Source organism: Myotis davidii, unplaced genomic scaffold, assembly GCF_000327345.1.
Source record: "Myotis davidii unplaced genomic scaffold, ASM32734v1 scaffold265, whole genome shotgun sequence".
Classification (NCBI taxonomy): domain Eukaryota; kingdom Metazoa; phylum Chordata; class Mammalia; order Chiroptera; family Vespertilionidae; genus Myotis; species Myotis davidii.
The window spans coordinates 4,284,835-4,298,509 of record NW_006296627.1 but is presented as its reverse complement, the minus strand read 5'-3'; the positions used below and the strand labels follow the sequence as shown (position 1 = coordinate 4,298,509).

The following is a 13,675-nucleotide window of genomic DNA, read 5'->3' as shown; positions in this document are numbered from 1 at the left end:
ATAAATCATGGCATTACATTTCTTTGCATAAATTCAATAAGACCGGTTTCCAATAGTGGTTTTATTGACTGGAAACTTTGACTGGAGTATCATGTTTTAAAGAGCCCTATCTGTACTCTGAAGACTTGAAGCCAATAAGAGCGCCACGGAAAAAGCCTGGTATCCTGCTTGGGAGCCCTGAAAATGGCTGGCGCTGGAGTGTCAGGGCCATGCCCTACCATCACTGGCAGTTGGTCAGAGTAGAAGGGAAGCAATAAGGGCACCTCTGCCCCCTCATAGTCCCAGATTTGCAATAAATGTGACTCTTTAATTCGACTTCTTGAGGCGTCCTTATGTGATTCATGGGGTACATTACAACACTGAAAAGTTTTCTTTCCCTCCCACCAGACCATTTGTTACAGTTTGTTGATTGTTCAATAAACATTTGTTTATTGAAATAGAATTTTTCTCCTCAAAATTACCTCTGTTTATTAAAAGAGCCAAGTTATGACCAATTTTTCTATTGTATTCAATTTGGCCTGATTGTTTGCATAAACACAACAAGAATGGTAACTGACTACCTTTGCCAGAATTTCATGATTGAATCTTAGTATGCCCTGTAGGGCTGGAAGCCAAGCCATCCAGCTGCCATCAGGCCTGTCCGCAGTATCTGCTGAGTTAGGTGAATCCCTCACCTGTAGCGACTCCACCTGGGCCTACGCCCTAGGCTCTAAGGCCCATCTCAATAGCTCTCCCACTCGTTGCGACTCAGAGTGTGTGGGGGTTCCTCAGGGATGCAGAGGCGCCCTTATTGCTCCCCCTCTACTCTGACCAACTGCCAGTGATGGTAGGGCATGGCCCTGACACTCCAGCCTATTAGGCTTTTATATAGATAATAGAGATGTATTTTATATGGACAGAAATAGGAAAGCTTTCTCAACTAAGTGAGGCAAAATGTGTGACTAGCATCCAAAATGTCATTAATATGGAAAGCTATAAATGGTGTTGAAGATTTCAAGAAAGAGCAGAACTATCCAATAAACAAAAATAGTTTGTGACCCAGACCAATCCTATATAATAAATCCTATATAATCCTATTTGCTAATATGCAAATCGACCAAACAGCGGAACAACCGGTCATTATGATGCACACTGACCACCAGGGGGCAGACACTCAACACAGGAGCTGCCCCTTGGTGGTCAGTGCACTCCCGCCTGGGGGCACTGCTCAGTCAGAAGCCAGGCTCATGGCTGGCGAGCACAGCGTTGGTGGCAGAAGCCTCTCCTGCCTCCGTGGCAGTACTAAGGATGTTCGACTAACGGTTTAGGCCTGCTCCCCATGGGTCAGTTGAACATCCCCCAAGGGCTCCTGGACTGTGAGTGGGCACAGGGCGGAGGGATCGCACCCCCTTCTCCCCACCTCCCCCATTCCCCAGTGCACGAATTTCATGCACCGGGGCCTCTAGTGATTGATAAGACAGCTTTTCCAACTACATTACATGCCAATCCAAGGACTAACCAACAGTATGTAAGAATGTTATTAGAAACATTTCTAGAAAACCTGTCTGTGTAACAGAAACATAATACGTGTAAGATTCTGTGGTTCACCTGTTTCTTTCATGTGGAATATAATGTGCAGAGATGCCTCTGGTTTGTGTAGTGCCCTTTTACTGGGCAGCAACATGGTATTCCCAAGGAGCAGTAGCCTGTCTAACCAATATCCCCTGAACCATAGAGTGCACAAGGAAAGAAAGTGCCGAGCAAAACCAGCTTGAAGGAGGATGAAGACAAATCTGGTCCTATTTTTATTGTTGTTCCAAATGGAAAGGAGCAAAGAATAAAAGATGAAAAGGGATTAAAGGTAAGGAAGGAATAAGACTCCTTGGGATTTTTTTGCTTGTTTGTTTTGTTTTGTTCAAGAATAATTTTGCTGTCTGAAATTCATAACTAATAAACTGAATCTTTTTTTATAAATTATATCTGGTTTCTATAAGACTACTTTATGGGACCATTAATTCCTACAAAAGAAACTAGAATTGAGCCATTGCCTATTGTTCCTCCAAATAGAAAGAAATAGAAGTTGTTGTAATTTTTAGAATCAAAGATGGAAAGTATTCATTGATTTTTACCAACTACACAAATGTAGTAGACTACTTCTTCTTGTACCTAATACCTTGACAGACAGACTGGTAACTATAATATGGCTAGTTCTATCTAGTTTTATTGACTGGTTTAAAATTTTTTTTAATATTTTTTTGTTTTTCAAAAAGATTCAAGCAGTACAAAAAGTGTAGAATGTAGTATGAAAAGCACGTCTCCCATTCCAGTCTCCCTCCACAGGAAGGATATTATTACCTGCTTTTTTGTGTATTACTCCAGGAATATTAATATGCCATACCTGTACAGTCATAAATGTATAAATATATAGCCCTCCATTTGTACAAATGGGAACTTGCCCTACTCTTTGTTCTGGATATTTTTTAAATAATAATTGAAATATCTTGATCATTCCATATATGTATGCACCTTCCTTTATTCCCGCCTCACTATGTTGAACATTCTAGTGTTTCACTATTATAAATATATTGCCATAAGCATCCCTGAAAGGTGGTCTTTGTGCACATGTATGAGTATATCTATATTAAATTCCTAGAATGTTACTATGTACATTTAAATTTTTTATAAATATTTTCATTTTCCCTTTATTAAAGTTTTGCCAATAGAAATTGTTGTGTAATAACAGTTATATCAATAATAAAGCATTGGTTTTTCTAGAAAATAAGAATTGCCAAAAATTCTATTTTTAGGTGATTTTCAGAGTTAAGCTTCCAGAGGTATGACAGCTTGAGAATACATTTTCATTACAAATTAATCTGGTTAAATTTTAAAATATTCTATTAAATTGATTCCAGCAGCTGTTTTAAATAGAGTTCTCAACCTCCTTTCAGTTGCACCCCTTACAGCCTCTCTTCACTGGTATTTTTTAGGTGCTGAAGTGGAATTTTACTACTCCAAGGGATGAATACATTGAGCAACTAAAGACTCAAATGTCTAGCTGTGTGGCTAAATGGTTACAAGATGAGATGTTTCACTCAGACTTTCAGCATCATAACAAAGCACTTGCTGTCATGGTTGATGTAAGTTTGCAGTTGATAAATATGCATGTGTCTCATACATATGGAAATACTGAGCCCTATGAAATAATCAGAAGTTTGCGTGACTTGAGAAGGAACTGGAATACATCATGTTCTTTATCTTTAGAGCTATTGTATTATTTGACAGGTCAAATGACTGTATGTTTATAATTTTAGGTCTTAAATGGAGACTTACAAATCTATCATTTTTCTTTTTGGACTCTAGTCAAATTTCAGAGGTAATTGCCTAATAGAACTTAAAGTTTCATGCAGTCTTATTTATGAGGGTTTTGTCTTGTTTTGTTTTAAGCACTTGGAGAGTGAAAAAGAGGGTGTCATTGGTTGCCTGGATCTCATCTTAAAGTGGCTTACCCTGCGGTTTTTTGATACCAATACAAGTGTCCTAATGAAAGCCCTAGAATATTTAAAATTACTCTTCACCCTGCTAAGTGAGGAGGAGTATCATCTTACTGAGAATGAAGCATCTTCCTTCATCCCCTATCTCATCCTCAAGGTAATGTGCTTTTCTCACTCTGGAAGACTGCTCAAGTTTCCAGCTGACCTCAGATCCTATACTTTATTCCTTCTCTCTTTCCATTATATGATATAACTTCCAGCACTCATCCCCCTATTCCAGTGGTCAGCAAACTCATTAGTCAACAGAGCCAAATTACAACAGTACTTCTTCAAAATAGACTCACCCAGGCCGAAAACCAACTTATGCACATGGGCCATGAAGTTTCAGTCGCACTGTACGTGCGCACCCACATATGGTATTTTGTGGAAGAGCCACACTCAAGGGGCCAAAGAGCCGCATGTGGCTCGCGAGCTGCAGTTTGCCAACCACTGTCCTATTCTTTTAAGATCTAGTGATGCATGGTGGGAGGAGGTAGAGGGAGAACCTTCGCTGTTCAGAAAATGCCTCACATAATCATCGTATTGACTAGGTTGGAGAACCAAAGGATGTCATTCGTAAAGACGTCCGCGCCATCCTGAACCGGATGTGCCTTGTCTACCCAGCCAGCAAGATGTTCCCCTTCATCATGGAAGGAACCAAATCCAAAAACTCAAAGCAGAGAGCAGGTGAAGCAACAATTTAAACTGAGGCGTGAGTCTGTGTTGCAGTGACCTCTAAAAGAAATAGTTTGTAGATGAACAAGGATATGTCTTCATTGTCTGTGTGGTTGAGTCCAACCTCTGATCTGGACTGTGAGAGTGATGAGTTGCACACTGGTGGAGCCAAGTATCAGGTGATACAGGCACTACTCAGTACCACCCTGGTGACAAAATCAAGTGCACAGGGGCCATCTGACTCACAGGCATTCCTTTCAGAGGAACTTGCTTTAACACTATTGTTTCATTGTGTGTTTTATAAGAAGGTAAACAAGGAAAAATTATAGGCAGAGCCAGAATAAGATTTTAGTCCTTAATGTATGCCAAGGGAAATGTATCTAATAAGATAGGTCTCTGTGCCAAATGTGCATTGAGTCTTGTTAATCTAGTCTTTCTCCCATCAGAGTGCCTGGAAGAACTGGGGTGTCTGGTCGAGTCCTATGGCATGAATGTTTGTCAACCAACCCCAGGAAAAGCCTTAAAGGAGATAGCGATTCACATAGGAGACCGTGACAACACTGTGCGCAATGCTGCCCTCAACACCATTGTCACAGTGTATAATGTACATGGGGATCAGGTGTTCAAACTTATTGGAACTGTAAGTGACTTTTCTCTGAATATTGTCAGCATGTTGTGAATTGCAAGATCATTTAGGTGTCAGTTTTCATACCATCTGAACTGTGGCTAAGTTTTTTACCACTTTTTATTGAATTCAGCCTATCAATGTGTCTTAGACTCTAGATAAACCCTGGAGGGTATCTCTTATTATTGTAAGACTAGAGGTGCACGAATTCGTGCATGGGTGGGGTCCCTCTGGGTGGCCTGTAGGGATCAGGCTGATACCCACAGTCCAATGCTGCCTGCAGCTCCTACATGCCTCTCCCGCTCATCCTGGCTCCACTGTGTCTGCCACGGACTCATGCCCAATCGGTCTCAATCAGGAGAGGCTCGCGCTGTTGCAGCAGTGCTCACCAGCCATGAGCCCTGCGTCTGGCGCCCTCCCAAGGGGAGTGGCCTGCATGATCGGGCTGAAACCGTCTCTCTGACATCCCCCAAGGGGTCCTGGATTGCGAGAGGGCACAGGCCAGGCTGAGGGACCCCACCGGTGCCTGATTGGGTTGGGGAGGGACCACTGGAGAGCTCCAGGGTGTGTCCGGCCCTGTCTGGCCCATTTCTGATGGGGGCCAACCAGAGTCAGCTGTCCAGGGAGGGACGCAGGAGGTTGGCCAGCTAGAGAGGGACCCCGGGAGGGCTCCATGGCATTTCCAGCCCATCTCACTCAGTTCCAATTGGCTGGACCCCAGCAGCAAGCTAACCTACTAGTCGGAGTATCTGCCCTTTGGTGGTCAATGCACATCATAGCAAGCAATAGAGCAGCCTTAGCATGTCATTAGCGTATTACGCTTTGGTTGTTTGGTTGTTCTGCCATTCGGTCTATTTGCATATTGTCCTCTTATTATATAGGATAGTTAGGCTGGAAAGAGAAACACCGATCAGCTGCCTCCTGCACACTCCCCATTGGGGACATGCCCGCAACCAAGGTTCATGCCCTTGACCAGAATCAAACCTGGGACCCTTGAGTCTGCAGGCCAACACTCTATCCACTGAGCCAAACCGGTTAGGGCAATAGTTAGGCTGTTTTATTGGAAATCAGATTTTCTTTTGTGAGCATTCTATTCATAGCAATTTGCATTAGAAATGAGGGCTATTTTTGAATCAAGAAATCTGAGCTAATCTGGGAATTAAATTCTACCTGACAACCTTCTCTGTAAATTTTAGTGCATTCACCTTTTAGTGAACAAATACTCACATTTGTATAATGTGATACTGGTACCTAACAGATCAAGTCTTGAGCTACAGCCATGAGCCAGACTCTCAAAGCACATTAGGTTCTGCTTCCGAGTCCTTACTTCCTTTGAGCCAGTCACTATTGTGGCTGGACCTCAGTTCTTCACTTCAGTGACCTCTTAGTTTCACATATGTTTATACTGTTCTTACATAATTTTACTTGTATTAATTAAATCCTCACTACAGGCCAGTGCAGGAGATAAAGCAGATGGGAATTTCACAAGTGACCAGAAGCTTAGTCGCACAGCTAGCTATGGTGACACAGCAAAAATGAGGATGCTTCATTTAATTTCTGATCTTTTTATTTGTGGTTATAATAGCCTTTCCTTTTGTATCCTTTCATATGTTCTGTTATTACAGCAAGGTAGGTTTTAACAATTTATTTAAAAAACATTTTGATAGTAAATTTATCCTAACATAGCAGGTTCTAGTTGCTTCAATATGAACATGGTTATTAATTCTTGAGACTTCCAATTAATTAGGTTTTAGATTTTCTTTATATTGTAGTAGAAGGCTATACTAATAAATTAAGTTTGGCCTCTTTTTATAGCTTTCTGAAAAGGATATGAGCATGCTTGAGGAAAGGATTAAACGGTCAGCAAAGAGGCCTTCTGCTGCACCAATAAAACAGATAGAAGAGAAACCTCAGCGCACACAGAGCATGAGCTCCAACGCCAACATGCTGCGCAAGGGACCAGCTGAGGACATGTCCTCCAAACTCAAGTATGTAGATGGAGATAGTTTTCTCAGAGCATCTCTGTGGACTTTGCCTTGTGTGCTCAGAGCTTATCCTGAAACATAATCTTGAGTTCTTGTAGCCATTATCATGCATGACAGTGTGTCTGGGTAAATGTCTCGTAACAAATGTTTAATCCTTCAGTTTTCATTGTCTTTGTCTTTGTCACAAAACCACTTCTAAATAGTCTTGTGCCTTCTTTCACTGCTTTTCCGTGGACAGAATTATGTATCGCACTTATAGGATGTAAGTACTGCCTGCTAATTTCTCATTAGCAGGGATCTTATATCTTCCTAACTTCTGACTTGGATTCATCCCCTCTGGAGGGTGATTGGCTTAAGAGTTTATAACCAGAGTATAGGGGGTTCATAAGTAACCCACAAATCCAGCCTTCCATGAAAGTCCACTGGCCAGCAGGAGTGGCAGCTTAGAGACTCAAAATACTGCCTTTTTAGCAAGACAGCTGTGTTTTGGGGTGTATCATGAGTATTTTTTGACCAATTTGAATTTGGAAACTTTGAATATCTATTACTTGAATATAATTCTGGCCCTAACCAGTCACTAGTGAATTAAAAGAAGTGAGACTGTCTCTCAAAGTATAAAATGTACTGAACACTGCATGGAATGATGCTTATGATTAGAAAAACTTAAACACTGGTTAATTTGGTAGAAAAAAACAGCCATTCCAGATTTTTCTTAAATTTTTGCCAGAAGTAGTGAGTTTTGAGTCAATATAAGTTCATTTTATTCTTTTCTGCCCCTTTTGTACAAGGTTTGTTGGCTTTAGTGAAGCTGAAAGAATACTTATAACTTAGCAGGTACTGTAAGTAGAAAGTGAAGTTATCTGTTCTCAGGATATTCATGAACCAGTGTTGTTGCCCTTTAGTGGCACTACTTAGTCTCAAAAACTTAAATCATTCAGGGGGGCTGAAACCAGAAGTTGAACATCTGTCTTCAAGCTTTGGGGCACCTGGCAGTGCTACTTTTGCCCTTTGGTTAAGAAGTCTCTTTAGTTCAGGAGTCTCCTTTTGCTTCCTTAGCCAAGCTCGAAGCATGAGCGGGCATCCTGAGGCAGCCCAGATGGTACGCCGAGAATTCCAGCTAGATCTCGATGAGATTGAGAATGACAATGGCACAGTCCAATGTGAAATGCCAGAACTTGTGCAGCACAAACTGGATGACATTTTTGAACCGGTCCTTATTCCTGAACCCAAGTAAGTTAACCTCTTTCACATAGGATAAGCAGTTCATGAGTGCATGTGTGAAAAGAGCTCTCTATGCAATTATAACTTTTTAGAACTAATTACTACCTGGCTGATAGCAGTTTTTTACTAAGACCTGGATGTAGTGGGGAATTACATAATTCCAACTCACTGGGATCTCTTACAATAAAGATTGAACTTTTCCCTTTGTTCTGCTCTCTAGGATCCGGGCTGTTTCTCCACACTTTGATGATATGCACAGTAACACAGCATCCACAATCAATTTCATTATCTCCCAAGTAGCCAGTGGTGACATCAACACAAGCATCCAAGCTCTAACACAGGTAATGGGGGTGTTACTCATGACAGTAATTCCACTGGTGGATATAAAGTCTATAGGAGTGATGGTTGCATACAGGTTGCAGTATTAAAGGAGGCAGACAGCATTCAGTACTATGCTGATGAAAAAAGTGCACAGGGATCACTCAAGTCATCACTTGCTTCACAGGATGCATCTCTTTCAGAGCCTTACTCTGTATAATTGCATTCATTCACCAGAGACTGGAGATGAAGTGAGTAAGTAGGGTCCAACTTCAGGGAAACTTACTTAGATTTTAATGGACAGAGGCAAATAAGTAAACAAAAGATTATCAGACGATAACTACTATAAATATAACTCAGATGGGGTGAGTGGAGAAAGGAACTAGGTAGTTACTTAGATTGATCGTCGGGGGTCCAAGCAGAAAGGATAGCTACTACAAAAATTCTAGGGTGGGAATAAACATGGCATGTTCAGGGAAACAATATAAGGCCCGTGTGTCCAGAGCCTAGTGGGCAAGAGAAGAATGGTACAGAATGAGACCCAGTTATGCAGAGTTTTAAAAGCCTCAGAGTAAGCTGTTTGGAATCTATTTTGTGATGGAAACAATCAGAAAATTTCAAATAAAGAAGCTACTTTTTTTATTATTATTATTCTCTTCTTTCTCTACTTTCCTTCCCTAACAGTTCAGTTCTAAAGCCAATAGGTGGGTAGAGCAAGGTAGGCATCTCCCATGTGGCAAGGGAGTGCAAGTGGAGCCATAGTGGCCCAGTTTGATGATCTTAGAGCCCAAGCCTTGTGAGGAGGGGCGATGCAGAGCTAGGAGTCAGAGCCCAAGCAGGATGAAGAGGCTGTCCACGCAGGCAGAGTGAGGAAGACCTCCACGTGTGCGAGAGGGATGCAGGCAGAGTGAGGAAGACCTCCACGTATGCGAGAGGGACGCAAGGCAGAGTGAGGAAGACCTCCATGCGTGTGAGAGGGACGCAGGCAGAGTGAGGAAGCAGGGCAGTGTGTGGGTGGCTCAGAATGGGGAGTTAGAGCCAAAGCAGAAGTGAGCATTTGCATGGGAAGAGCTGGTGGCAGGGATAAGGGGATTGATTACATACAAAGGGATTGGTCAAAGAAATAAGGAAAATAGGAGCCAAGTTTCCTACTGTCATAGAACAATAATACAAATATGGGAGGGAAGCAAATAGAATGAACTCTTGTACTGGACTAGAAATAGATGCATCATATGAACTCATGGTTTTCAATATGTAGATTTAGAAATATCAATTTAAATATATAAGCATGTGGGTATGTATGTGGTATGAATGTATGTTATAGATAATATACATAAATTCACTAGCTCTTGCCACAGAGAGGACCAGAGAACAGCAACACCCCTGCAGCAACAAGCATCCCCAAGTTTTGTCTTCTAAATACCATTTTTTACTAAAAGGAATGAGGGCTTTTTGGTGAATGGCTGATTCCAGGGCCAAATCAGGGAAAATAGAAGATGATCCTGAAACAATTCATACCAAACCATAGGATGGGAAGGATGAGCTCAGAGAATGATAGGCACATGTTACCAGTCAGTACCCAGAGGCCAACTGGAACAAACTCTCTGTTTGAACAAGGACAGTTTCAGCATCAAAATAAATAAAGATAGTGATGACTTATAATCCAACAAACTGAATAAAATTCAGTAAATTTATTAGATTCAATAAAATTTAACAAAATAGGAAACTTGCCCTGGCTGGGTAGCTCAGTTGGTTAAAGCGTTGTCCCGATACACCAAGGTTGAGGGTTTGATTCCCAGCCAGCACACATACAAGAAGGAACCAATGAATGCATAAATAGGTGGAACAACAAATCAATGTTCTCTCTCCCTCTCTCTCTTTCTGCCCCTTTCCTCCTTCCTCTCTCTCAAATCAATCAATCAAATTAAATAGGAAACCACAAATCCATTCACATATAAGTTAAAAATTTGAAGAGAAATGGGATATTTATATAGCTTAATAGTACCTCCCCATAAACTTGAGTGATGTGGCTCAGTAGTTGATCATTGACCCATGAACCAAGAGGTCACCAGTTCCATTCCCAGTCAGGGCACATGCCCAGGTTGCAGGCTCAATCCCCAGTAGGGGGCGTGCAGGAGGCAGCTGACTGATGTTTTTATCTCTCTATCCCGCTCCCTTTCTCTCTAAAAATGAGTAAAAACTTTTTTTTAAGAAAACTACAGGCATATCAGAGCTTTTGTGGGTTTAGTTGTAGACTACTGCAATAAAGTGAATATCACAATAAAGCGAGTCCTAATCTTTTTGCTTGTAGAGGGTCTTGCCTTTGTGAAGCACAGTAAAGCAAAGCACAATAAAACAAGGTAGCGTATATTCCTGTTGACTGTTGATGTTTCTATTTCTCCCTCTCCCTCTCTAAAATCAGTAAAAAAAAAATGCATTTATTTATTTATTTCTGCACGCCCCCCATTGAGGATCAAACCCACAATCCAGGCATGTACCCCAATGGGGAATCGAACTATGACCTCCTGGCTTACAGGTCTATGCTCAACCACTGAGCCACGCCGGCTGGGCAAAGATAGTATTTTTTATAGTATCTGTGTTGAAGCAGTATTCTTGAAAAGTCCTAGTTATATAAAATTATATGTGCTTGGAGGTATACATGGATAAAGAGATAAATGAAAGTAGTACCAGTGGCTTCGTCAACACCAAGAGGAACCATTTGCATTGTAGTCTGTAGTGTAAGTGCCTCACCCCCTATCCTGGAGTTGTGCAGTTTCTTGGCCCTACATGAAAAGATGGTCACTGAAGATTGACATGATGTCTCAGGGTATTATTTATGTAATCACAAAAATAAAGATCTTTTTAAGTAGTGAATAGGAAATACATGTTTTTCCCATAGTAACATTTTGCCATTAGTGACAATTACTAATCACACCAAAAAGAACACTGGGTCAAGATTTGGGAAACCTGAGTTTTGAGTTTGAACTAAATAGTCTAATCTTTCTGAGCCTCACTTTTCTCACCTCATAAATGGAGATCTTACTCTCAGCCTGCTACCTCTCAGGGCTATCGGGATGATTAAATTAGATAATGGGTATAAAAACACTCTAATAAATTAGAGATTTAAACAGGGACTATTCCCTGAACTAGACATGGAGACTCAGAGTAGGAGCTACAACTAATTCACCTAACAGTATCTTGCTCAGTAAGTATTCCTTGAATGATTGAATCCCTAAGGACTCATTGGTACGTAAAGCGATTGGGGGTTTTTTAAGGTAAGATACTAGATGTGCTTTGCTAATATTACAGAGCTATCTCTTGTAGTATCTTTCTGCTACTTAGAAATTTGAAGCTTGGAAAATACACCTTGGATTTTTGTTATCAGATCGATGAGGTCCTGAGACAAGAAGACAAAGCCGAAGCTATGTCTGGCCACATTGATCAGTTTCTTATAGCCACTTTCATGCAGTTAAGACTCATCTACAACACACATATGGCAGATGAGAAATTGGAGAAGGATGAGATCATCAAGTTGTATAGCTGTATCATTGGCAACATGATTTCGGTAAGGGCACCTCTGCAGATCCTGAGCTTCCCTTTAAGTCCCTCACTCCACCTGAGTTGGTACAGATGTTTCAGCGAGTCCTGTGTCACTTATAGAAATGTACACTTAAGCTTACCTTATTGTTGGGTGTTGACAACACTTCAACTGACCTTGTTAGGATACAAAGTAAAATGCTTACATACTACCTAGAATTCTGCTTCCTGCCAGTTTCTTCATCAGGCATGTAGGCCCTGGCTGGCATTTTACATATATCTGCTCACATTAAAAATACTTCTATAACAGGAATGAAGCACGCCAATTAATTACAGCTATTATTCGACGGGGGTAGGGGGAGTGGTGGTATTTTTTCCTAATACTCTGAATTTTTAAGAATAGGATAGAACCATTTACTAGAACAGCCACCCATGTTTATCTTCCTTGCCATGTATATTGCATTTCATGCCTATAACAGTTATGATTGGGTAGCTCTTTCAGATAGAGAGCCTAGCCCGGGAGGCCTCCACTGGAGTGCTGAAAGACCTGATGCATGGCCTCATCACCTTAATGCTGGATTCTCGAATTGAAGATCTGGAGGAAGGACAACAGGTGATCCGCTCCGTGAATCTCTTAGTGGTGAAGGTTTTGGAGAAGTCGGACCAGACCAACATCCTGAGGTATAGCGTTCTCTCAGCATTACAGCCTAGAACAGCCCCTCTTTTGTCTGCCCATAGAAAACAGAAGGCACTGGATCAGTTGAAACTTTAGGTTTGCCTGATAATTTATTACTCTTTCCTCAAGAATCAAAGATATTCCAACCTGAGACAGCAGCTATAACTAATAACTGAGTAAAGAACTGCAGTAAGCCAGTGAGTAGCAGTGAGTTTTCTAGACTAGGGCTGTGAAGTGTGTCAGTTACCACTCTTTTATGTACATTTCTCTCTCAGCAAACAGTGACAAAAATAGTGACAAGCTTTACCAAGTAGTAATTAATAAAACTTAAATGATTGATGTCCATTTTCTTACCAGTAATAACTGAATGTCGAATTATTTGATCCATGAGCTCTCAGTTTATTAGATGGGTAGAGAATATTTACACTTGGCCTTTCAATTACTAATTTATTTGTAATGCAAATTTCAAACTTATTAATGCTGTTTTGTTGGGGTTTTTTTCCTAGTGCTCTACTTGTTTTGCTTCAAGACAGCCTGCTAGCAACAGCCAGTTCTCCCAAATTCTCAGAGCTTGTTATGAAGGTGAAGTTAAAATAATTTAAACTCTTTCAAAGATGCAAAACTTTATTAAAGTGTGGGGAAAGAAGAGTTGGAACTAAGACATAGACTCAAATCGACCAAGACACACCTGAAAAATACAGTTGGTCTTTATTTTACCTTCTTCCACCCTAGCTCAGGCCTAAATCATTCCTGGCCTCAAACAGTAAAAAGGAAGAACTATTTTGTAAATATCCCACCAATTCTTCTAGAATCAAAAGAAGTTTCATTTCTTTTGGGGGGAAAGATAACTATAGCCCAATAAATATTTTGGTGTCTTTAATGGAAGAACTCCAAATGTACATATCTATAACATTATAATACTACTAGAGGCCCGGTGCACCCCCGGGGGTGGGGGGGTCCCTCAACCTGGCCTGTGCCCTCTCACAGTCTGGGACCCCTCAGGAGATAACGACCTGCTGGCTTAGGCCTGCTCCCAGGTGGCAGAGGGCAGGCCCAATCCTTAGGTGCAGCCCCTGGTCGGGCTCAGAGCAGGGCCGATTGGGGAGTTGGGGTGCCGCCCCCTGTCATG

General features: G+C 41.3%; 1 protein-coding gene across 4 annotated transcripts in view; it reads left to right on the top strand.

Annotated features, from left to right (window-relative positions):
- CKAP5 (cytoskeleton associated protein 5) overlaps nucleotides 1-13,675 on the top strand; it is an 86,817-nt gene that overhangs the window by 66,917 nt on the left and 6,225 nt on the right. For 3 of the 4 annotated variants that reach the window (XM_006772275.2, XM_015569532.1, XM_006772276.2), the window contains exons 28-39: nucleotides 1,715-1,840; nucleotides 2,967-3,116; nucleotides 3,424-3,627; nucleotides 4,061-4,196; nucleotides 4,631-4,824; nucleotides 6,625-6,797; nucleotides 7,033-7,056; nucleotides 7,851-8,024; nucleotides 8,236-8,356; nucleotides 11,719-11,898; nucleotides 12,364-12,551; nucleotides 13,053-13,128. In XM_006772275.2, coding sequence (XP_006772338.1) covers nucleotides 1,715-1,840; nucleotides 2,967-3,116; nucleotides 3,424-3,627; nucleotides 4,061-4,196; nucleotides 4,631-4,824; nucleotides 6,625-6,797; nucleotides 7,033-7,056; nucleotides 7,851-8,024; nucleotides 8,236-8,356; nucleotides 11,719-11,898; nucleotides 12,364-12,551; nucleotides 13,053-13,128 — 1,746 coding nt within the window. The remainder of the gene's footprint in view (nucleotides 1-1,714; nucleotides 1,841-2,966; nucleotides 3,117-3,423; nucleotides 3,628-4,060; nucleotides 4,197-4,630; nucleotides 4,825-6,624; nucleotides 6,798-7,032; nucleotides 7,057-7,850; nucleotides 8,025-8,235; nucleotides 8,357-11,718; nucleotides 11,899-12,363; nucleotides 12,552-13,052; nucleotides 13,129-13,675) is intronic. The other variant, XM_006772277.2, reaches the window with a different exon arrangement.